Consider the following 25,274-nt stretch of genomic DNA (forward strand, 5'->3'; position numbering starts at 1 on the left):
CATGACCTAATCTTAGCCTCCTGAAAGAGTCAGGCTGATTTTGATCTAAAATGTCCTGGTATTTGATGAATCTATGATGCCATGTATCCTAACATGTTTCCCCAAAAGGTTTAGGCCCATGGCACTCCACCTCCTTTTCCCATTTTTATCAAATGTCTTGGGATTCAAAATGAAGGAATCTTGTGGATGATTCTGAATTCAGTGTGGTTGACATTTTCAGGCAGTATTTCACAAAACAATTTCACTGTGCTCGCAGCACAGGACCAGATGCCATGTTATAACTTTGGATTGCAACTTCTTTAAGTACTTCAGTCTTCTCATTCATTATGAAACAAAGAACATCATCATCTGAGAAACATCCCATCTGTCTACTTTCAAGGACATACACACAGTCCCTCTAAACAGCAAGACTACAGAGAAATTAACAAGTGAACAAAAAAATTGGGAAAGTGGAGTGGTCAGATTTTACTCTATTAAATGTGTTCACCTTGTTCAGCTGAAAATGAGATCTGCTCTCAGAAAGTCAAAGTCTGTAAGCAAGACTATCATTACCACCTGATCTGCTGTCTAAATGAATTTAGTGTGCAAGGTATGTATAACTGTTTTATTATGCTTTAAATTCCATTGTTTCTTCTTCACTATTTTAACTTTATAGTACTGCTCATTTTCTCACACACAGGTGTGTAAGGATGTCTGGTTAGAGAGTAGTAAGGGTCTCTCGTAATAGAGTAGTAAACATCTCTGCTCAAACACACAAACAGCTCTGCATGTTAAGCAATCATGTGACAATGGCACTGGCACCCTCTACTGGGACCAAAAGATAAATGCTCCTGTTACTTAAAAATGTAGTTATCAATACTTATGTCAGAGCTAGGCAAACTCACTAAGCTGAATAACATCTTGCCTAATATCACAATGACACAGAAATAAACAAAGCAGCATTAAAGAAGAACTCCACCCATTTTGCAAAATTACTTCATCATTCAAAGGTTCAGATGTAAACAAAACTGTTAAGAATGTTTTGATGTAAAATACCCCATTCCAGAGAAACGTAGGTTACGTTGTCTGAATTGTTCAGTTAGGAACCAGACGTCGTGATGTCTACATTACAATTATTGCCATTTTATCTGCTATCCAAAATGACCAGTGAACCTACGTCACACTGATAATGGTAAAAAAAAAAAAAGCTAAAAAATACATTTTCTTAGGGTACTATTTTTTTTCTTACGACGGCCTGCATGTACCATTCCGCCCTGCATGCGTTTTTTTGTAGTTTGAGCGGGTGGCGGTTTGTCGCACGGATAGACTTTATATACAAGTAGACTGTATGACAGTGGGTGAAAAATGAAGCCGCTGTGTCAAAATTCAAATTTATTTATATGGCTATTTTTAAATGTTTTTTAATTTTTTTAAATAATTTTTATTTTTATTTTATTTTTTTCGAAAAGCCGTTGTCACAAAGCTGCTTTACACATGTCCAAGTCCAAGCCCCCATTGAGCAAGAGAGTGACAAGGAAAAACTCCGTAGAGCATGAGGAAGAAACCTTGAGAGAAACCAAGACTTAAAGGAGGGGCCCTTCCTCCTCATGCCGACAACGGACACTACAATAGTCACTATATAAACAATAAAGAGCAGAATAAGTAGTGAGAGAAAAAGAAAACAACAGCAATAATAATAGAAATAAAGAAATAAGCAATGATGGCTTTTCTGGTTTTCTAGAAGTCCTAGTCTGGTTTCGACGGTGTGGGTGAGTCAACAACATGTATTGGCTGGTTGCAGTACAACTTTTAACCAAACACATTCCTCTTGTAAGTGACAACTCAGACGACAAATTACACGTAGCCTATAACTTTGTGGGGCAATCGTGTTATGTCAATTCTGAAGGAGTTTTACGGAAGGGTGTGGCGATGTGTTCATTCACAGCTACTACTGACTGTCAAACGCCGTGAACGCACGGACAGCTGACTCGACACAGTATCAATGCAGTATCAACAAAACTCATATGTGACTTACATAATATGATTATTCATCAGAAGAGTTGTGACAGACCACAGTTATAACTTGTTTGTTAATTGTTTATAATGGTATTAATCTGCGCTGTACCAGGTTGCAAAAATAAATGAGAAAAAAAAATACAGCAGGTGCGTTTTTTGGTTGACGTTACCAGAAAACCTGAAGTTGTGGATACTTGTTTTGAAGGTACACAACCAACTCCATTCCGAAAACTCCATACCATACCATACAACTCCAAACCATACCATACCATACCATACCATACCATACCATACAACTCCATACCATACCATACCATATCATACAACTCCATACCATACCATACCATACCATACAACTCCATACCATACCATACCATACCATACCATACCATACAACTCCATACCATACCATACCATACCATACCATACCATACCATACCATACCATACAACTCCATACCATACCATACCATATCATACAACTCCATACCATACCATACCATACCATACAACTCCATACCATACCATACCATACCATACCATACCATACCATACCATATCATACAACTCCATACCATACTATACCATACCATACAACTCCATACCATACCATACCATACCATATCATACAACTCCATACCATACTATACATACCATACAACTCCATACCGTACTATACCATACCATACCATACCATACCATACAACTCCATACCACCCCATACCATACCATACAACTCCATACCAAAATAGGTAACAAAACTGCAAACATAAAAAAATGAGCTGTGTGTTGCAAGGCTGAGGCTAGTAACAGCAAAGGCACATTTGCTTTGCTAGTTTTTAAGATTGCTTAAGAATGATTGTGAAAACAGGGCTCATTGTCCAAACACTGCACACATTTCACACAGCCACACACAAAAGTAAATTATGGCTCACACGGGGTTCATATGATCTGATTCTGGTTGAAGAAGTTGCACACTGCTGTGCTCAATTTAAAACATCTTTAACATTTCTACTTTTCTAATGATAAAGTCTGGGTTTTATTTTATTAAGATATACTGTTAGAGTAACACAACACAAACACAACATAAAAGACCACCACTGCGCACTGATAAATCTTTATTCCGCTCCACATTGTAAGATCATTCAGTACAACCATGCATTCCCAAACGTAACACTTTGCACTGAATTTCACAACATATTCTACGTATACAGTACAAAACACAGTGTTTGCAAAAAAGAAAGCATGATTAAAAAAAGAGCACTTAATCATCTCTTCGTCTTTAATCCACATCACAGGCTATATATCCTCTCTCACAAGACAGCAAGAGAAGAATCTTTCTGAATGGCAAATTCTTCCTTGTCACAGTGCGCCAAGCACACAGCAGGAGGAACGCACTCACTCTCTTTCTTTCACACACACACACAAGCCACACCTACCCCATTCCCAATCTCCCATTTATTGGTCATCACCACACATTTACTCTTAGTTTTTCTCTTCTCTATTTATAGCCCACAGATTACTTGTCATCAGTGCTCCACATCGCCAGCCCCACACCCTGCACAAGTTTGGTCACAGGCCTCCTCCATGGTTCGGATGAGGGGCGTCCTAATATAGGGACATAGATCATAAACCTTCCACCACCATGTCGAGAAAAAAAAAACCTGTGAATAGGAGGGCCCCATTCTGTGTGATCGGTGCGATCACACAGAATGGGGCCCTCCTATTCACAGTTTTTTTTTTTCTCGACATGGTGGTGGAAGGTTTATGATGAGGTTCGGATGAGGGGCGTCCTAATATAGGGACATAGATCATAAACCTTCCACCACCATGTCGAGAAAAAAAAAACCTGTGAATAGGAGGGCCCCATTCTGTGTGATCGCACCGCAAGTTGTGATGTCACCACCATGCTGGCCCGGGACATTCAAGGTAGTTTTGTGGCCAGCGACGTTTCTCCCTCCTTTCTTCTTCTTACTTTAGACCCATGGCCGTTCAAAGAACCATTTGTATGCTTAAAAGGTTCTTTGCATGGTGAAATGACTCATCATTTATAGAGAATGTGTTGTATATGGTTCTATATAGAATCTTTTTGAAAATGGTTCTGTATAGCATTTCTTCTAATGTTAGTGTCCAGCTCGGAACCTTTTTTGTTTTAAACATGGAATGCAGTGAATAGGTACCAAAGAGTACTGATGTAGTTGTACATTTACTGAGTTTACTGTAGTTGGTAAAGTTGTTTTTTACCAGTGCTCTAGTTAAAATATCCAAATTACTGTTGCAACTGTACATCTACTGAGGTTGGACTGAACTCTCTGTCCAGCCTCTCTCAAGGTCAACCCATAGTTTACACCATGGTCAACCAATGTTATTTGAATGTCATTTGATAAATTTGGTTTTCCTCTTCTTTGTCTATGTCATCTTCCAGGTCTACATATATCTCTCCATCTCCTTACACCTCTTCCTCCATAGGCTCCTCCTCTTATCTTCTTTCTCTCTCTTCATCATCCTGCAACATTGTCTTCCATTTTTTTTTTATTGAAGACATGCAAACTCATCTGTTGCTTTTTTGCAGTGCTTACACCTGATTGGTGAGTTTACAATTAAGCACCTAAGTGTCTGTTCACCTGATAGCCATGTTTGATCAGTTGGTTAACAGGTGTGGTAATTTTGAAGATGGTGCCTTGAAATGGTAAAGAAGTGCTATCATGTTAGATTTCTGGGTCTAGTAAAGAAGTTTAATAGTTTATGTAGTTTACATTACGTGTAGTGTTTTGCTAAAAAGGGTGAGGCTGAGAATGCGCTTATAGTAGTGCAAATCTGGGCGGAGGTTTTGCTTCTTGATTCGAGTTTCACTAGTTGTGAGTTGTTTTTAATTTTAGTGTGTAAGTGTGGCAAAGGTGCAAGCCAGCAAACGCCAGAATGGAAGGGCAATGTGGTCACAGAGACCATCACCCCTTGAAAGCTCTTTGGTCCAGTGTTCAGTGCACATGTATATCACCTGTACAACCTGGGTTTGAGACCTTCATTGTCATTTGACTTTGCCACAGTAAGCAATCATAAAACACTGTAATCTCAGTCAGAATGCAACTTTAAGAGGAAACACAGAAGTAATTTTTGAGAAACAGTTTATAGTCAAATACATTTTAGGCCAAAACTATGACAAAACAATGTCTCAGGCATTGAGCAATGTATTTCTAATCATTTTGTGTAATAATTTACTGGATTGTAGATTTCAGAGTCATTACATTCTTCATTTGTCAGGTTCCTAGTACTCCAATTGTGAATAATACTGACTCTGTAAATCTCTCTAGAAAGGCACATTTTACAGCCAAATACTATTGACTTTGTTTACGTCAAACCATTGAATGGTGAAGAACTTTTGCACAGTCGGGTTCAAAAGCCTGACAAATCTTCAGCAATTCTGCATGGTAAATACTGTGACTCACACACGTGCGCACACATAGGTATTTTATTTTGGTCCTATTATGCATAGAATCATAAAATTAAATGCATAGAAACGCACCACATAGAAATAAATAATTAACAATAAAGCCTTAAATTAACAGAAAAGACAAACACACTCCCACACACAACACACCCACCTACATGTGCTCGCACATACACGTACGTATGCATACATGCATACACACAAGAATCCCCATAACAGTTCCACAAGCATCTAAATGTATTTAGTGAAACGGTTTTGCGGTCAGGACAAGCATGCAAGAATGTGATCTTATAGAGGATCGAATTCTTTAAAAAGCGTGATTCGATTTTAACACTTCGTACTGATCGCCCTATTTATCATTTAAGTATACTTTTACATTCAAACGCTCCAAACGTCAGCCCCCTTCAAGCAGAGGGCGTCGTATGTTCAAGCATACGACAATCGCTTAACTGTATTTTTTTTAAGGCAATGCTTATTATCTGTGACATTTGAAAAATATTATATTTATAGCTGTTTTATCTGACATTTTTTTGCCAGCACATTTTTTTTTACAGGGACAGACAGAAAACCTTGTTGCACCAAGTGCACCCAGGTTTCTTCACTAATTAATCTGCAGTGTTTTTCAATAGGTAATTATTATTGTTGGCATTACATATCGTTCAGACTGTAACGTTATGAGTTCAGCCAGACCACAGCTTAAAGCGTTATCTACTGTAGAAGGCGTTAGTATAGTCCTTCCTCTTTCAGAAGCTCTCAACGGAATAGGCGACTTTCTAATCGTGATCTGTCTTTGAGTTTCTTCTTCATTAAAGAAGAGGGCTCCAATAGTTTCACGATTTGACATGTGCACACGCCTGAACCTTTCCTTCTGATCTGCGGATTCTGGGGTCTGTGCAATTGTCATCTGTAGCGCCTTTACCTCTGAAGAAAGAAAAGAAAGAAACAGGACAGAATGGCGGCTCTACAGTTCTGCGATGCGTTTTGGGTAAGCAGTGATCAATGTTCTGGTAGGATTTCTAGTACGTAGCACAAAATATAAAATCATTTAATTTAAACAAAATGGTTACGGAGAATATGATGTTCATTAGGCCAATTAAGAAGAGCGGGTAATTATTTTATATATATATATATATATATATATATATATATATATATATATATATATATATATATATATATATATATAAAATTTATAGGCGAGTTTAAAAAGCTTGCCCATTTGCTGGTGTCCGAAACGTCCTGTTAGTGTAATTCACTACATTTCACTCTCGCGCTCTTATTTTCTCTCTCTCTCTCTCTCTCTCTCTCTCTCTCTCTCTCTCTCTCTCTCTCTCTCTATATATATATATATATATATATATATATATATATATATATATATATATAAAATATAAAAAATGGGAAACTCACAGTGTCTTGAGATGTTCTGCTGGAAGAAAAGTAATAAGCTATGTTCGCTGAGGTTTTACTGTCTTTTTGTGAAGTAGTTTACAGATAGAAGTGAAGCACTGCAAGTAGTTTCCGAGGTAACATTAAGACCTGGTGTTATTCACATGTGTTCCTGAATTAACATACAATACACAAAGACACGTTACAGCAAAGGTTTTTAATGAGATTTAGCGAAGTTTTTGAAGGCTGTCAGCGAGTGTGCAACAGTGGCATAAGTTTCATCATAAGTCTTTGTGGGGGCATGCTACTCACATTAGCCAACCTGACACATGATGCTGTGAGAAGAAATTATTGGGGCAGACATTTCATCCCAGCCCCTTTTAACTTTGAAGTGGACATGTCACCCCATCTCCTACACACCTACACCTATAGTGTGCTATAAAAATTATATACCTTATATACTTTAATAAGATACAGGCTGAAAATATAGTGAAAGAGTACTTTGATATTGCTTGTCCTAAAGTTCTAATGGTATAACTTGGCCTGAGGAGTTATATCACCCAGTCGCTTGTGCTGTCATTACGAATAGGAATTCTTACTCGTGTAATCACACAACCCTGTTGCGTCACTTGAGTAAACATAAATAACATCTTGTGAATTAAATATAATTTCCATCATTAAGCATGAGTAATTTGCTCTTAATTTAAGTACTGTGTAAGAATTGCGTCTTTTGTGTCTCAGGGGTCAGACTTTTCCGATCTCTCGGGTTATGAGGCCCTCCTCCAGAGGCTGAATGATGGCAGACGAATGTGCAAGGATGTGGAGGAGCTACTCAGAATGAGGTATACTTACACAACCAATACAAACACAAGGGACATCAGCCTTGTATTGCTGTTCCGACTTAAAGTGAGATGTTAAAACACCTCCATTGTTTTTGGGCCCTGCTCTTATGCCACTCAGATATTAACTGACAAATGCCTTGTGAACTCTGTGAAAGTATGTCACCTTCCACTAAATATGTATTTTCACTAAATATTTGTGTAAGGAACACAGCTAAACATTGAACAGCATCTCATAGATCCCACATTATAACACATTATCACACTTTATAATATATGAAATGTACAAAAGTTATAAAGTGATTATTAAAATAACTTATTAGCAAATATGAAAGAGTTGTTGATTCATAACCTAAAGTACAGCTAGTAAATATAGCCACTGGAGGAGTACGGTGGCAAAATTTATATTTAAATAAGGAAGAAAAATGTTTAAATAGCTGAAAAACCAAAGAAAACATACAGAAGTCAACCAATGCACAGGATGACTAAAGGGGTGGGGATGGTAGCTGTGGCAGACCATGAGAATTGAAACACCAGAATAGAAACGCATGCATAACGGTTTTATTATATGTGCAACTTAAAACCCATAAGACCAAAAGTCGGCCAGGGCAGTGGAGTAACTTCATGCATGAAACCGAAACAAAAATCACACTTACATACCTTACAATGTCAAAGACACGCACATGAATGTTTAAAAATAGCACAGTCAGTAAGAACTTTTTTTGATGTCTGTTTGACATCACTATCGCGAACATAAGCTAGGCCACCCCGCAACCACCATTTGCGTGTGTGTGTCTATGTGTGTATGTGTGTGTGACTATATCCCTTTTTCATGTGTACAGAGCAGTAGCAGAGGAAAAGTTTGGAAAAGAGCTGGTGGCAATAGCACGGCGGTCAGGAGGTCACACAGAGATCAGGTCTGTTAGGATTTAAACCCACACCTCTGTATTTACACCATGGGGTCCATTTGATAGAAATAAACCATTATTATTTTGCATACCTGTGATAATATTCAAAATTAAACTAAAATAAAACTAATCTAAACATGTACTACTTTTATAATTCATTTTCACATTACTTTGTACAGCACATTAAGGGCATCTTTTGAGCAGCTTAAAGCAGGTATGTGTGATACCGTCCTTTTGATTTTGCTGTATTTATTTTCCTTGGTAATGGGTATCATATTATAGGTATCAGGGCTGAGTTATACTTCTGTGAAGGAATGCATACACATTGTGATGCAGAGCATGGGATTATGGGTATGCTTAGTTTGCAGAGAGCCAATGCACACATCTCAAATGTCTCAATGTGCAGCGTTGTGCAAGCGAAGGCTGACTGGCTAGCGCAAAACAAAATGAAGATGAAGTTTATATTTATATCAAGTATAAAAAAAAACTCTTTAGAACCTTTTTTTTATAAGTGATATTTTCTTCTTCTTCTTCTTCTTCTTCTTCTTCTTCTTCTTCTTCTTCTTCTTCTTCTTTGTTCATTTGTCTAATTTGGATACTGCCCCCTAGTGCACATGTTCACATTACATTCAAGTATGTTGGCTGAAAATTATGCAAACGTCTGCGTACGACGCATGCACATGTCTGCAGAGTCGCAGACACAGAAGCATAATGCAACCTTTAAGCTGTTGATTTGTGTTCCAGAAATTGAGAACACGGGCACTCAGCACATCCTGCTATCTGGGATGATAAAAGAGGAAGTTCAGAAAATAGCAGTGTTCCGAGAACATCAGAGAGAACAAAGAAAAAAGGTATGGTATGTGAGTCAGACAGAACTTCTCTGTGCTGTTGGTTGGGTCCTATGGTTATCACTGTAACAGCCACAACAGAGGTGCTAGAGGAAGGAAACCCAGGCCACCTTTATACTGCATGTGCCTTGCATATACATGTTCCAGGCTTTGAGCTCATGGGTTTTCAATACCTGTCAACTATACTATGAGAAACACTTGTCATATATCATGTAAAACTGTCAGTGACGCAGTGAAAGATGTCATATCCTCCTGACTACCAACAGTTCAATTTTGTCCACTATAGAATACATATTTAGACTAAAATATCTCCCACACCAAACATACTACTGCGCTAACTCATTTTGTTCTTTAAAGCGGACATTTAGAACTTTTAATTGATACCAGTGTTATGGGGGTGGGGTTTTGGCAAGTTCCTCTTCCTCTTTAAAGAAAATGGCATCCATCAGCACAAGCTGCTTTTATGGAAAGAATAAAAGTGCATGCTTATTAATTATCATTGAGCAAGTTTTCTTTTGAAATGTAAGAACACATTAAACCATTTTCTAAAGTAATATAACAATATATTACGATGATAGGAGAGTGCTTAAAAAATGTCCTCTGTATTTGTTCTCTGTATTTCTAACTGAGAAGGAAGGGATTGCCAATGACCTTGATATTTCAGATGAGGACAAAAGCAGAGACCTCTTGTGGAAAGTCAGACCCCTTCTGAACAAAGTGAGGCAAGGATGTCTAAATCAGCTTAGAACAGGAAAATTGTCCATCGATGAGCAAATGATTCCCTTTACTGGTCGCTGCCCAATTCGCCAGTATGTATCAGGCAAACCATACCCGACTGGATTGAAGGTGTTTGTCTTGGCCACACCAAGTGGTATGGTCTTAGATTTTGTGGTTTACCGAGGTAAGACAGCCTTTAAAGTCACAGAGGGATTGGGCATTGGAGAACAAGCTGTCCTTCATTTGGCAGAGACTGTTCCCAGAGGAACCCACCTGTTTTTTGACAGGTTCTTTACAAATGTCAATCTCCTGGACACCATGACGGAGAAAGGCTTGGGAGGTACAGGAACTCTCATGAAGAACAGAATTCCAAAGGAGTGCAACATTATAGGGGATCAGGCCATCAAAAAAAAGGAAGAGGGGCATCTGAGATGGTGGTCAGGCGAGATCCTGAATTTGCTGTCATTAAGTGGTTTGACAATAAACCAGTGGTCATGGCATCCTCTGCCTATGGCATTGAGCCAAAGGACACATGCAATAGATGGTCTAAGAAAGAGAAAAGGTTTGTCCAGGTGTCAAGACCATTTAGAATCATTTGGAATCATTTGGAGCCATTTGCTCATCAATGGACAATTTTCCTGTTCTAAGCTGACAATTAGCAATTGCTGAGTACAACAAAAACATGGTTGGTGTGGACATGGCCAACAAGATGCTAAGTTTCTATAGGTTGGTCACTCGCACTCGGAAATGGACGGTGCATACAATTTTCAATTTTTTTGATTTGTCGATCACCAATGCATGGCTTCAGTATAAGACTGACTGCCAAGTTCTGGGAAAGAAACCACTGAAGGTCCTTGAATTCAGATTGCTCCTTGGTGAGCAGATGATTACTCAGGTCCAAGTAGGAATCTCCAGTGAGAGTGAAGATGACTACATTCCCCCATTTCAAAAGTGGAAACTTCAGCCAAATGCAGCTCTGAGACACTGTGGGGCCATCCATCTCCCAAAGATGGTGGATAAAACACATGCATCAAGGTGTCACAGGTCTGGTTGCAACAGCAAAACATATGTGATGTGTACAAAGTACAAGATCTTCCTCTGTTTCAAAGAAAGGGAATTGCTTTTTGAAAAATCATGCTCCATAAACATAACTCCATAACATCAAAATACAAACACTAGACATACACTAGAAAAGAGTTACATATAGATTATCTTAGCTGTTGGTAGTTTTCATCATAAATCTTATGACAACTTGGTATTTTTTTGGGATTGATTTATTGTGATTATGATTCAGTTTCATAGGTAGTGTGTTCAGATGTCCACTGTAGTGGACACATTATAATTTTAAAATAAAAACAATTTTAAAAATAAAAATGTTTTCAGTTTGCTCATTACCTTCCAAACAATTGGGGAAGTTTAAAAAAATGAATTGGGAGGCATTTTTATTTCCTGGTAGTCAGGAGGATATGACATTCTGTGTAACACAAACATACATTGTCTTATACAACACTGCAGGAGGACATAGACAAATGCATTTATTTAAGTTGGAAATAAATTATTGGAACATTAAACTTGGCACCACGTTAACTTTGTTATTTTATTTACCAAAGACTGAGTGTCCTCATCTTCCAAAATAATGGCACTTAGTGGCCTAAGGTAGTGGGATTTTGCCTTAAAATGACCTGGAACTGTGATGGCATAGTTTCTAATGAGACTCCCCTATAAAGCTCTGCCTCTGGTGTTAGTGGCCAAAAACCTTCCTTGACATGAATATGTAACCAGCATCTGCAATTCTGTATTTGAATTATGTGGAAGATTTGAAATTTGGCTTGAGATTATCTTTACTTGCTGTTGTAACTACATCACTTTCATATTAGTATGAATATACACTCACCCGACATTTTATTAGGTATACCTGTTCAACTCATTAACGCAAATATCTAATCAGCCAGTCACATAGCAACACCTCAGTGCATTTAGGCATGTTCAAGATGACTTGCAAACCATGAACCAGGATGAGGAAGAAAAGTGATTTAAGTGACTTTGAACGTGGCATGGTTGTAGACGAGCTAGTCTTAGTATTTCAGAAACTGGGATATTCATGCACAGCCATCTCTAGGCTTTACAGAGAATGATCCAAAAAAGAGAAAATATCCACTGAGGAGCAATTCTCTGGGCGAATATGCTTTGCTGATGCCAGAGGTCAGTGGAGAATGGCTAAACTGTATTGAGCAGATAGAAAAGCAACAGATTGGAAATTTGTTGCTTGGTCTGATAAATCTTGATTTTTCCTGCAACATTCAGGTAGTAGGGTCAAAATTTTGCATAAAAATATGAAAGCATGGATCCATCATGCCTTGTATCAGTGGTTTAGGATGGTGGTAGTGTAATGGAGTAGGGGATTTTTTTATGGCATACTTTGGGCCCCTTAATACCAATTGAGCATTGTTTAAAAGCCACAGCCTACCTGAGCATTGTTTGTTGCTGACCGTGTCCATCTGTTTATGACCACAGTGTACCCATCTTCTAAAGCTACTTCTAGCATGATAATGCACCATCTGACAGCTCAAGTCATCTCAACTTGGTTTCTTCAACATGACAATGAGTTCACTGTTCTTAAATGGCCTCCACAGTCACTAGATCTCAATCCAATAGATCACCTTTGGGATGTGGTGGAATGGGAGATTTGCATCATGGATGTGCAGCCGGCAAATCTGCAGCTACTGTGTGACACTATCATCTCAATATTGATCAAATACTCTGAGAAATGTTTCCAGGACCTTGTGGAATCTATGCCATGAATAATTAAAAACGTTCTAAAGGCAAAAGGGGGTCCAACCTGGTACTAACAAAGTGACAGCTGAATAACTCACAGTGGTGAATATATACTGAATTATATACCTTAGGGTATATAGTTTGAATATAGTTACTGAATAGTTTACAGTAGTAAATGTATACTGAATTATATACGTTAGGGTATCTAAATAAGCATTGAGTTTAGGAGATTATGACATAATTACTATTGCTTGAGTGTTAAGTGTCAGAAAAGAACTCAATCCATTTCTGTAAATTCACAAAAGGCATAAAGGAACTGCAGTGCCCCTTTATGTTATACTTCAGTAAAATGGAAGGTTGTCAATTTTGTAAGAGTTTCTAATTTGAGCCACTTTTTTGTGAGAAAACATTTAATTCAAAACTCTAACATTTAACAAGTAGAAGCTGGCCACCTATGAAGAGGTGAGTTAATAACCAGCCTGTGTCCTGTCCTATGACAGCTGGAGGAGATCATTGAGAAGGTCCAGAAGCCCATAGAGGCCCTGCACAAAAAAACCATGGAGGTAAAATTTCCTAAAAAACAAACTTTCTGAACATTTTTCTGAAAACATTGGAACATTTTTCATGTCTGCTGCTATTGCAAAGATGGTGTGGGAGAAGATGCATCAATGTAATAGTCAGATCCACTTAATCACCAAAATAATTTCAGATGGAAAGAGGAATAGAGAGTGAGAAGTAGTGCATCCAGAGGCAAACAACCTCTACCCAGATGTCCAGTGTCAGAATGCAAACCAAGAGGAAAGTCATTTACAGTGAGAGAGAGAGAGATAGAGAGAGAGAAACAAAAAGAATGAGAGAAAAAGAGCAAGAAAGATGGAAAAGGTGAGAGAATGAGAGCACATTAAAGCAAAACAGGGAGAGATAATATAATGACTTCCTATGCTGTTAGAGAAAGGATACAGCTAAAATATTTCATTGGCTTGCCTCAATACCTCACTACCTTACTGATAAATGTATAATGACAAATGAATTCTATTCTTCTTCCTGCTGAATACAGATATTTGCATGCACACACACACACACACACACACAATAACCTGTCTTTTGACTCTCAGTCTAAGAGATGTTATGAGCAGAGGTGTAAAGAGGCAGATGAGTCTGAGCACTGTGTGGAGAGGAAGAACAGTCCAGCAGCCACAACCACCCACAGGCAAACAGAGAGGGTGGGTCATGTGTTCCTCTGATGGTTTACCTGTCTGTCTGTAGATGTCTGTGGCTATTTATCAACCTTGTATTTCTAACATTGATCCCATTCTGGCTTAAGATTCAGTATGTAGATCTTTTTAGCTATAGCCAAGTGGAGGCCTTGAAGCAATATGGGGAACTTCTTTAAGAGTCTGTCCTCATTCTCAGGGAACTTTCTTAAGAGCACTGTGAGAATAAGTCTGTACTCCTTCTAGGGTAACTATATTAACAGCCCACACCTATGTTTTTTAGTGTTTTTAGAATATGTCTATGCATATTTGTGGTTGCAGGAGGAACAGAAAGCAGCTCATAAACAGTTTGAGTAGGTCTCAGTGCTGTACTCGAACTGAAAAGACAGACTCTGTTATCCAAGAAATTAGTCTGTTATCTATCTATCTATCTATCTATCTATCTATCTATCTATCTATCTATCTATCTATCTATCTATCTATCTATCTATCTATATTTATATATAAAAATATTTTCAAATTTAGCCCGATGGAAGGGTTTAGTAAATCCTTGTGACTTCAGTCATGTGAATTATGACTAATGAGCTATGTGGCTGTACCACGTCCAGATGTCATGAGAACAGTCAAGACTGGAACATGAAGGCATGAGACAAATAATAATTAACATAAACAATATTCAACATAAACAATAATCAGCATATCAAACAATATCAACAATAATCAGCATATTAGACAAAATTCAACATAAACAATAATCAGCATATCAAACAATATTCAACATATCAAACAGTAATCAATATATCAAACAATAATTAGCATATCCGACAATACAAGACATTTCAAACAATACTCAACATTTCAAATAATATCTCTATAGTCTCTATAATAATCTCTATAATGGATGTATTGTTATTTTAAAGTGACCTTGAGTTTGAGAAAGGCACTATGTAAATGTAAACTCACACAATATCCAACATATTACACATCAGACAGTACAAATAATATTTATATTTCATGGAATTTTCATAAGATCATTATCTTCACTTTCTCACAATCCTGCAATCCTGTCTGTTTTTAATAATCCAGCACAACACAATAAAATTACTATTAAAACAACAGGAAAAGTATAAACAGAAATGGTTATATATACAAACCTCCTGAATGGTGTACCATGGTGATAAGAGCACAGTAATGAATTTACATTTTACTTTGCACTCACAATATAATATTTGCCACTTCAATTTCTGGCATATCAAATATGCCATTCTCTTCCCTGAGTTACCTACCATATCAGTCATGGGGACACCCCATGTACTCACATGTGAGCTTTTATAGTGAAAAACCCTAAACTGCAAATCCATAAGTCAGGGAAATTGTTACACTTGTTACATGATTATTACTCCGGACTGCATGTGCTCTTGTTCTTATGTTTAGGTTCTAAACAGGGCCCGGTTGTGCAGGCAGGCAGCCCGACTTGCAGGTATGTAGGACTCACATTTCTAGAGGTAGGTGTGTAGGACTCATATATCCACAGATAGGTGTGTAGAGCTCAGATACGCACAGACAGGTGTATAGGACTCACTTATCCTCAGACAGGTGTAACAGATTCACATACCCACAGACATTTAGGACCCACATATTTAATATTGTAGTGTCCATTTTTGGCCAGAGGAGGAAGGGCCCCTCCTTTGAGTCTTGGTTCCTCTCAAGGTTTCTTCCTCATGCTCTAGGGAGATTTTCCTCGCCACTGTAGCCCTTGGCTTGTTCCGACATGTGTAAAGCTGCTTTGTGAAAATATCTGTTGTAAAAAGTGCTATATAAATCAATTTGACTTGACTTCACATATCTACAGACAGGTGTATTACTACTTATCAATTACTGACCATAACAGTATTAGGGACAGTGAACTAATACCTCTGGAATTTGTATCTTCTGTGGCACAGAAAAACAGTTAATGTGGAATGTTGAGCAGCTGGATAAAATTCGTCAAGACTGGGAAAGCACATACAGAAGTACATGTGAGGTATGTACACACACACATGCACACACAAACACACACACACAGACACATTTGCGCTCACAAATACACACACACATGCACACATTAATACACACACACATGCACACACAAATAAACATACACACACACACACACGGCCTCACAAACACACACACACACACACACAATACACACAGGCGGAAATACACATATAGAAACACATATGATTGCATGCACACACAAACATAAATCTAGCAGAAATACTTTGTCATCATGATTATTATTAAGACCAGAGTCAAGATATGGTCCAGAAAGCAGCTGTCCTGCTGAAGCACACCACACTGGATGTATCTGCATATTCTGCAGGTCTGCTTGTGTGCTCTAGGTGTTCCAGCAGCAGGAGGTGGACCGTATTAAGATGTTACGCTGTGTGTTATGGGATCACTGTAATCAGCTGTCCATGCAGTGTGTAAAGGACGATGAGGTCAAACTGTTCACTTCTCTAATTCAGCTTCTTTTTTTAAAAAAACCTGGATATGACAGTTTGGTCTGTGTTTTCTAACTTCCTCTGACACTATTGCTGGGTTCTTCGTCTGCAGTGCTATGAGGAAGCGAGGAAGGTTCTAGAACAGTGTGACACCACTACAGACAACAACTGTTTCATTCAAATGCGAAGGACAAGCTTCAGCCCACCAAGTAAGTCACCACCATCATCACCATCGCCCTTTAGACAGGGACCATTATATTCCTCAGTATTCATATTTTTTTTTGAAATGTATACATCCCAATATTAAAATGAAATAATGCAAGTGAATTTTACCTTTTTGTAGTCAGAAAAACTTACAGGCTCTGCATATTCCTTTAGACTCTGTGCAGTTTCAGAGTTACTACATCACAGACACCAACGGACAGGTAGACGGACAAGATGAACACGGGTCAGTTCTGATATGCTCCATGAGACTTTAGCTTATGACCTGCCGCAGAGTTGTTATAGATGCTACTAGGGTATAGAATGGAGGTGTTAAGACCCATCCTAATGTAATCTCTCTCTTCCACTGACATTCCCTCAAAGTCATTCTGAACTCAGTTTGCTCAAACCCAAGTAATTTGTATTCATGTCTATACAACAGTGATTTGTTTAAATTGATCTGTGATTGGTTGTTTGTGAAGGTATGCTGTGTGAGAGTCATAGTTAAGCAAACAAGTCAGGATCGATGGTCTTATGAGTCCGTGTAAGCACATTGTAACAGCAGGACTGAGTGAGCGGATTTTGTGTGATGTCACCCCTCTGCAGGTTGTCCTGTTTGCAGCTGGAGACATCTGCTGTGCACAACTTGACTGTTTCAGTGGCTCCATCTCATCGTCAGTGTGTTTCTCTTACATTTTCTAAAATAATTTCATATTTGCACAGTATTCATGCAAGGTTATTGGGAGGTATGCTTAAAGTAATTTTATAAACATAAACCAGGAAATTCAAACATTGTTTTCTAGAATTCAAACTTTTTTTTTCTAGAACATTTTTTTATCTGAATAATTAGAATGAATGTTCTGAGATGAAATACAGTTCTGAGGTCACTTTGATAACTGGTGCTCAGGAAGAGAGCAGGAGGGTAGTGAGGAACTAAAGTTTTCTTGCGAAGGTCTAATCAGGCAAGTGTCCCTCCTGTTCCAGCCCGCATGGCTTTGCTAAGATGATGATGAAGTACCGTGCTAATAATCATTTGCTTGCCTTTTTTTTGCTACTCAAGAAATGTTCACATTTGCCTGCAAGTACCTTGAAATCCTCTTTTTCATGAGCTGTGGGCTGATTACTGCTTTAAGTACACAGTGCTCAGCAGCTGAATAAAGCACTCTGTCTGCTCTCTCCCAGAGGTCACAGTAGCTCAAGATCATTTAAGTGGAGCATTTGTCACTCAGGAGCATGGAGAGACTGAGGACGAAAAGTATAAAGTTTTATATGCTTATGAAGCGCAGGTGAACATACTGCACTCGATGTCACTTGCATTTTACTATGTCCATAGCATGAATTATAAATGTACATACAGTAAAGCCTAGTTTAGCACGAAGGGTAATTACTTTGGTCTGTGGTATTTGGAGTCCAAGATGCTTATATTGTGAGATGCTAGTAGCGTAAGTTTGTATAAATAAACCTGTGTTACACTGGTCTATCCTGTTTTCCACTGATCACTAGCCTCTGTGTGTCCAGGATTCAGACGAGCTTTCTATCACTTGTGGCGAAATTGTGATGATAACTGAGCAGGGTGATGATGGCTGGTGGACAGCTCGAAAGGGTGACCTCATCGGCCTCGTGCCTGGAACTTACTTAATCAAGGTCTGACCAAGATGACCCTGCAGAACACTGGGTGCCACATCATCTGTCTAAACCAAACTCACCTTCCCACAGGCTGAGCAGGACTTCTAAGTGACCGCAAGCCATTCAGAGAAGTAACTGTTTGTATCATATGATTGGACAACTTTTCACCCTTAGCTACCACCATCGTCCAATCCCTGCCCCAGCGACCGCTCTTTGACCATCACGTTATGGGAAAAGGGATCTCATTAGGTTAAATATAACATGAGTTTGCTCTGTTCAATTTGTTGCCCTAGTGGAAAAGGTACTTAATTATTAATTATTAACTTAATCTATGCTGCAAATCCACTAACAAATGTATGTACTCATAGTAAAAATTTAAGCACTTATAAATACATGACTATAAATATCTTTAGTTCATTTTAGTTCAATCTTCACAAAATGGCCTTATTATATACTTGTTTTCAAACTTATTGTAGATTTAAAAAATTCCATATAGACAGTTATTACAGCAATGTTCTTAAAGCATACTTTAAAATATCCTTCTATGATACTTACATTTTACTCAAGTCTGGGTTGAATGATTGCATTATGATGCATATACTTTGAAAATGCTACTAAGTAGGATACTCAAATAATATTTAATTACTAATATATTTCACTGTACTTTTTAATAATAATGGAGAAAATAAATTACTTATTAAATATGTGCTTTTTACCTACCTTTCTGGACTATATAGTACATTATAGTTTTCTCGACATACTAGAATTAATCAGGCAATATTTCTCATTAAAGTTTTCTGTGTGGAGTGGTTTTCTGACATTTAGTCTAAATTGATGGATTCCTGCTGCCATTGCTAATTAACTCTAGCCTACTTTTGGATACTATTAAATATTATTTTTAAAAAGCATGTAAATATTTTATTATTAAACTCAATGTAAGCTTGAATGTGCTGAACTACTACAGCACACCAAGAGGAGGAATGGCCACAGAGAATTTGATTCCTCTTTAAACTGGAGAAGTAGTTTGTTAAACTCACAGAGAAGATGGAAATCAGAGGATGACGACTAGTATGGACAACGCAGACAGAGAAATACAACCCCACCAAAGAGAATAAAGAAGGCAAGGAGCTTCCGTGAGAAATGTGATGAACACTAGAGGGCAACTGAGAGACATGCACTATAAAAGAAAAATGCACTCCGTGAGGAAGGCATAAGAGAGGAGGCGGAGTCTCAGACAGACAGAGCTGTGAGGATTAAGAGAGGAAGTGGGGTCTCAGACAGAGGGAGATGTGAGGATTAAGAGAGGAAGCGGGGTCTCAGACAGAGGGAGATGTGAGGATTAAGAGAGGAGGCGGAGTTTGCCACCATGGACAAATGAGACATTACATTTTCCCAGAATTAATTACAGGTTTTGTGCCCTTACATTACCTTAGCTGCCTGTTGGTTACAACCTGAGAATCACATCACAGAATATTCTGCTAAAACAATCAGGTGACTCCAAAGGAGGACAAAAAGTGGGATGTTAATTTATTCAAATGTTTATGGCAGGTGTGCCATATGTGTGTTTGTGTGTGTGTGTGTGTGTGTGTGTGTGTGTGTGTGTGTGTGTGTGTGTGAATAAAAAGCTTATAGTTCCCATCTTTTACTTTCATTAATATGGGCTGGAATAAACAATAAATCAGACACCTACAAAAGCAGATTAAAATAAACATAGTTGCCAATTCAAACTCGTTTAAAACCATAAAAAAGTATCTTAGATGCAAATGGACAAAAATGTTGACAGTTTAAGAATACATAGGATCTTAAAAAAAAAAAAAAAAAAAAAAGCACTTTGAATAAAATTGAATTGACCACCTAATGTTCTTACTAGTATAGGAAGAACATTAAACATGTCATAAATTTTTTAGCTTGAATAAGCTAAACTTGAAAACTTTCATTCATAGCCAATGTTATTTAGTGTAACTTGTGTAACTTTATATTGCTGAAACAAATGCCACACTTTATTTTTTCGGTTTTAGCGCAAATAATATCGTACATGTTGAACTTCAAAAAACAGCATTAACATTAATAAAACTTTAGGATAAATTACATTGATTTATTCACAGCAGCAACTTATTTTTTCAGCATGCCTTTTGTGGCATATAAATTCTTACTGTCCGTCAGAGCAGTTCATCAACAAAGTAGTTCTAAAATTGTTGGATAATACTGAAACAAAGTTGTGTTGCATCATATATTCAGTATATGTATAATACAGAAACAAATTTTGTTGCATCATATATTTAGTATATCATATATTCACTATATGTATAATGCAAACTTGTGTTGTATCATATTTTCACTCAAACTTCACCCCCCCTACTGATGGTCAAGTATTGATTATGCTCAAGTTAATAAAATGAGCTACTAATATAGTTCAAGTAAGGTCTCCTGTTCTCTCTTTTAGCCACCCTGAATTTGGCACATCAGTGACGGATTATTTACAGCAGGACCAGCACACAGGACTGTAAGAGTTGGCCTTGGAGAAAACATATCAAATAAACAACAAACTAGTGCAACAATCCTAATATCTGTATCTCAGTCTATTCACTTGCAAATAAAGAATCATTATTATGAGGGTAATGTTAAAAAATATATAAAACCTGTGCTGTCATGTATAGACTTGATTCACTATTTACACAACAAAATAATAATACCACGCTGAAGAAGACCTATGGCATATAACACTTTACATATGGATCCAGTGTAAAATTCAGACAGGTAGGTCTGTCAAAGTTCATGTTAAAATGAAATTAACTGCATTTTAAATAAACAGTAACAATGCAAACCACCAAGCCCAGGTGAAGAAGTGCAGGTATGGACTAAAGAGAAAATTACATAAATGTGTGTTCACCTTCTGTACTATTATGCCCACCATGAGACCTTCCAGTATTCCAACCATAATATGATGTGGCATGTAATGGTACCGATGCTAGAGATGGAACAGACTTGCGAGGATTGCGAGGTCTGGGTCGTCTCCATGGAGTTGTTCAGGCATCCATTCCCGTGTTGACCAGCAGCTCATAGGTGGGGTCATGACCCCTATGGCACAGGACCACACAGGAACACAGCAAGCCCAGCATCTGTTCAGGGACCATGCCAGGGAACAGAGGAGACATGTCCACTTCAGCAGTCTAAAAGCCAAAACCTGGCTTCCATGATACAGTGCAGGAGTCTGTAGTTTTAAACATATTTCCCACTGTATAATAGACTATTGTGTAATGGCTTCACCTGTATGGCAGCGAAGGTTAAAGCAGCCAGAATGACATACAGCATTATATCCTTCAGCTTTTTCACCACCAGAACTTCACAGCCCTGCAATGAGTGTTTTACATTAAAGGGGTTTATGAGGAGGCTTTTAACTGCAAAGCTTAAGGGTGTCTGTCAAATGATTACCTAAAGTTATAGATTAGTGTACCTTTGGGTACAGAGCCCCATGTCGTGTAAGTGTGCATGTGTACATGCACCTCTGGATACAGGTCCTCAGGTCGTGTCTGTCTGTGTATGTGTGTGGGCATGCATGTGTACCTCTGGGTCCCCAGGTTATGTCAGTGTGTGTCTGTGTACCTCTGGGAACATGTCTCCTGGTCATGTCAGAGTGTGTGTGTACCTCTGGATAAAGGTCCCCAGGTCGTGTCAGTGTTCCTGTGCAGTTAGTGATGGTAGGCTTGCAGCAGCTGACTGGGACGCTGTTCTTTCTGGACTCAGTAAACCAGGGCGTATTCATCCAGTCTGAGTAGTTATGGATCCCACAGCAGTGCAGCTGAGTGCAAGATAAAATAAGAGGTAAGAGACTGGGGAAGCACTGATACTTGTGTGTGTGTGTGTGTATAAATACACACCATCTTTTTGGGGCACAGGTCAGTGCTTGACTCTAGCCACCGATGACTGTATAGCTCTGGGTGTCAGCACAGTCTCATCATACCAGGGACTCCTACACATGCCTGGGTCACTGCTAAGCTGAGAGTGGTGCCCCATCCACAAACATCCTGCCAGTTATAGATCCATTGCCACAGTCTGTGTTATCTGCCCTCCAGCTCTATATCAGTGACTGGTGTCTGAACACAGGACCATTATTTTTGGATTGCTCTCCACTCAGCGACAACACAGGAATGTGCAAAAAACCTACTGCTGTGACAAGAGTCACTATATATAAACCATACAGAAATATATCACACACACAGAGAGACAGAGAAAGAGATAAAGACAGAGAGAGAGAGAGAGAGAGAGCGCGAGGGAGAGAGAGGGTCTCACCTGTCTCTGCACGTAGTCTATCGCTCTGCTGGGAGCGTCTGTGTTTGTTCCATTATACTCATAATACACCTTCTGAATGGAGTGATTCACCTCAGCTTCCACCTTGTTAGGGACAGATCAAAGTAAAAAAATCTAATTTACAACATGCAGCTGGTTCATAAGTAATACTGTAGCAATCAGACTCTGCATGTTTGTTATACAGTTAAAAAAGGTTTTTTCAATAATGAATCGACATCGGTATTACAATTTAGACTAAAGTTATGGTTATTCCAAGCTGGAGCCTATAGAGGCAATGTGCTTTTCCTTAAAAAGTCCTTTTCCTTGACCAAACCGTGGCTGAGCTGATCCAGGCAGGTAAAACTGACCTTGGCCCTGTACAGGTAACCCAGCACCACCATCACCACCTCTGTGGCAAACACCAGCAGGAGCACAGCCGAGAACTAAAGTAGAAGGCACAAGACACAGCACAGCAATTATATGAGAGTCCTGTCACTCCTCTCAGTCCTGTAATGTGTTACCACCAACTCCTAAATTCTATTTGAAAAGTGAAATTCTGCTGAGATAATCTATGTCAAATTATCTGAATTTATTTTCAGGTTTAACATTTGTCACAGATTTCAGATTACATGCCATTTTACTAGAAAAACCTACCATCTACCTACAATCCTGTCTCACCTTCTGAGGCTCACCTGTCTTACAGGTGCATTTTACAAGTATACAACTACACACTTGCGCCCATCTGTTGCATCACAATCCATCATCCTCTCAGTACCCAGCACCTAGCCTTCATTTACAGGGTTTTTACCCTTCTCAGTGTCACTGTCAAGTTGAACATGGTTTACCATCCCCCTCTCAACAGTGGCTGTAAACACTGATGAAGGACTCAGCCACAAACTGTAACTGCCAACTGGTGGATTATAGACTCTAACTGTACACCTACCAAAGTGTTTCTAATGAAGAGGCTAGTGATTGTAAACTGTCATCAAATGCAGAACTTGAGCATTTAAAACCAGTACTCAAATGTACATGAATGGACTCAAAGTGTGCTTGTCCTTCTTACACACCAAATATACACAAACATTACTTATTTATGATTTTGCCATACTTCTCTCATGTAATGCCACTTCTGTGGTGGGTGGTGTCATGCCCCAGTGGCATGGTAGGTAATGATGTCTGTTTAACTTACAGTCGCCAGGCCACAGCGACTCTCCCTTACAGTAGCACAGCAACCGACAAATCCAATGAGGAAGAGGAGTGTTCCAGCACCGATGATCACCACTGCAGGAACGAGCGTGTAGATGTCCTCAAAGAAATTATCATAGTCGTCATATGTAATGAAGACATATGCTCCAATGTAGCACAGAATACCTGCAGCTGCCTGTCGAAACAGTAATAAACAATTGTAGATGTGGCACGATGAAAGACATTTCTGGCGATTATATAAGAATGATATTTCTTATGTTCAACCTGTTACAAAATGCGTTGCATTACACCTATGCACTTGGTTAACACAAAGCCTACACTTGCAGCTAATTAATTATGCTAAATGCAACAGGTGAATGCTCTGCTGTTACAGAGCGAAACAATCCTGATCTTGTGTTTCGCGAAGATATCACAATAGCCCTGAACTCAAAACACAATCTATCTCTCTCTCTCTACTGAATTGAATCAGCATCGTGTCGATGCTCGATGGCTGCCGCAGTAAACCACTCAGACAGCAGCCAGTCTATTATCTACTAACTAAACTAGCTAAATATGGAACTTTGGTTTTGATAGATATTCCAAACTGTGAACAACGAATGTGCCAGTGTACTAAAGCTGAACATGAAGAGGTTGATGTTCACCTCATTTTACGGGTCCACGTAAACAAAAGAGATCGCTAGCAGCTAGCTAGCTGCAGCACTCCTAGGAGTCGTTTAAATCTACACGGCACCTCATTTCTCCTTGTCTGCCACTGACTTACCCAAAATATTAAGTTGAGAAACACCAAAACCGTTTTTGAAGAAATAACTCCACATTGGCCCATGATCACTGCCGAAGGTGGGTATTTTATTCAGAAAATAAATGCAGCAAATGTTTAATATCACGCCAGCATACCTAGTATACCATTGTCCTGACTATTTTCCTCACGGCCAAGCTCGAATCATCAACAGAGCTTCCAACTGGACAGCGCCAGTCACGTGACTCAGTGACCTCAATTTATATTAAATGCATTTTCTTTTTACAGGCGACAGATGGAGACACACTTTTGGATATTACTGCCATCTGTTTGAGAATGAAGCGTGTACATTATACAAATACCTTGTATAAATATTAGAGATCATTAAGATTACGTTGAAATCCTGGAAATCAAATAGCTGACGTATAACATGACACTAATAGAACAGCAAGTGCGGGCACTCTAATCTAGGAGTTTCTCATCTGGAACTGATATACTTGGTCTTATTTGGAAGATGCTACAAAACATTCAACAACGTTAGTCAATGAACGGCAAAGAACGGCTAAGGACTTATACATATGTGGATGACAATGACAGTTC

General features: G+C 38.6%; 2 protein-coding genes across 8 annotated transcripts; one reads left to right on the plus strand and one right to left on the minus strand.

The window, feature by feature from the left end:
* Window positions 1-5,645: 5,645 nt before the first annotated feature.
* On the plus strand, window positions 5,646-20,031 carry pstpip1b (proline-serine-threonine phosphatase interacting protein 1b). Of its 6 annotated transcripts, none has more exons than XM_027019854.3 (15): window positions 5,659-6,427; window positions 7,573-7,673; window positions 8,513-8,587; window positions 8,758-8,792; window positions 9,323-9,429; window positions 13,419-13,481; window positions 14,034-14,141; window positions 15,567-15,612; window positions 16,076-16,155; window positions 16,517-16,615; window positions 16,731-16,827; window positions 16,997-17,066; window positions 17,426-17,497; window positions 18,002-18,105; window positions 18,338-18,476. In XM_027019854.3, exons 1-14 carry the CDS (start codon window positions 6,395-6,397, stop codon window positions 18,063-18,065), a joined length of 1,050 nt encoding a protein of 349 aa, XP_026875655.2. In that variant the 5' UTR covers window positions 5,659-6,394; the 3' UTR covers window positions 18,066-18,105; window positions 18,338-18,476. The 6 variants fall into 6 exon arrangements, with proteins under 6 accessions (XP_081566186.1, XP_026875655.2, XP_081566185.1 ...); XM_027019853.3 differs by having other exon boundaries at window positions 5,660-6,427; window positions 17,426-17,493; window positions 18,338-20,031; XM_081710059.1 differs by lacking the exon at window positions 18,338-18,476 and having other exon boundaries at window positions 18,002-18,299.
* Window positions 20,032-20,127: 96 nt separating this feature from the next.
* On the minus strand, window positions 20,128-24,873 carry tspan3b (tetraspanin 3b). 2 transcript variants are annotated; one of them, XM_027019856.3, is made up of 7 exons: window positions 24,699-24,873; window positions 23,922-24,113; window positions 23,101-23,175; window positions 22,736-22,837; window positions 22,092-22,244; window positions 21,713-21,796; window positions 20,128-21,564 (listed from the first exon to the last, which is right to left on the minus strand). In XM_027019856.3, exons 1-7 carry the CDS (start codon window positions 24,759-24,761, stop codon window positions 21,472-21,474), a joined length of 762 nt encoding a protein of 253 aa, XP_026875657.1. In that variant the 5' UTR covers window positions 24,762-24,873; the 3' UTR covers window positions 20,128-21,471. The 2 variants fall into 2 exon arrangements, with proteins under 2 accessions (XP_026875657.1, XP_081566188.1); XM_081710062.1 differs by lacking the exon at window positions 21,713-21,796.
* Between the last annotated feature and the right edge of the window lie 401 nt (window positions 24,874-25,274).

The sequence above is a fragment of the Electrophorus electricus genome, chromosome 3 (genome assembly GCF_041902795.1).
Source record: "Electrophorus electricus isolate QZ-2024a chromosome 3, ASM4190279v1, whole genome shotgun sequence".
NCBI lineage: Eukaryota > Metazoa > Chordata > Actinopteri > Gymnotiformes > Gymnotidae > Electrophorus > Electrophorus electricus.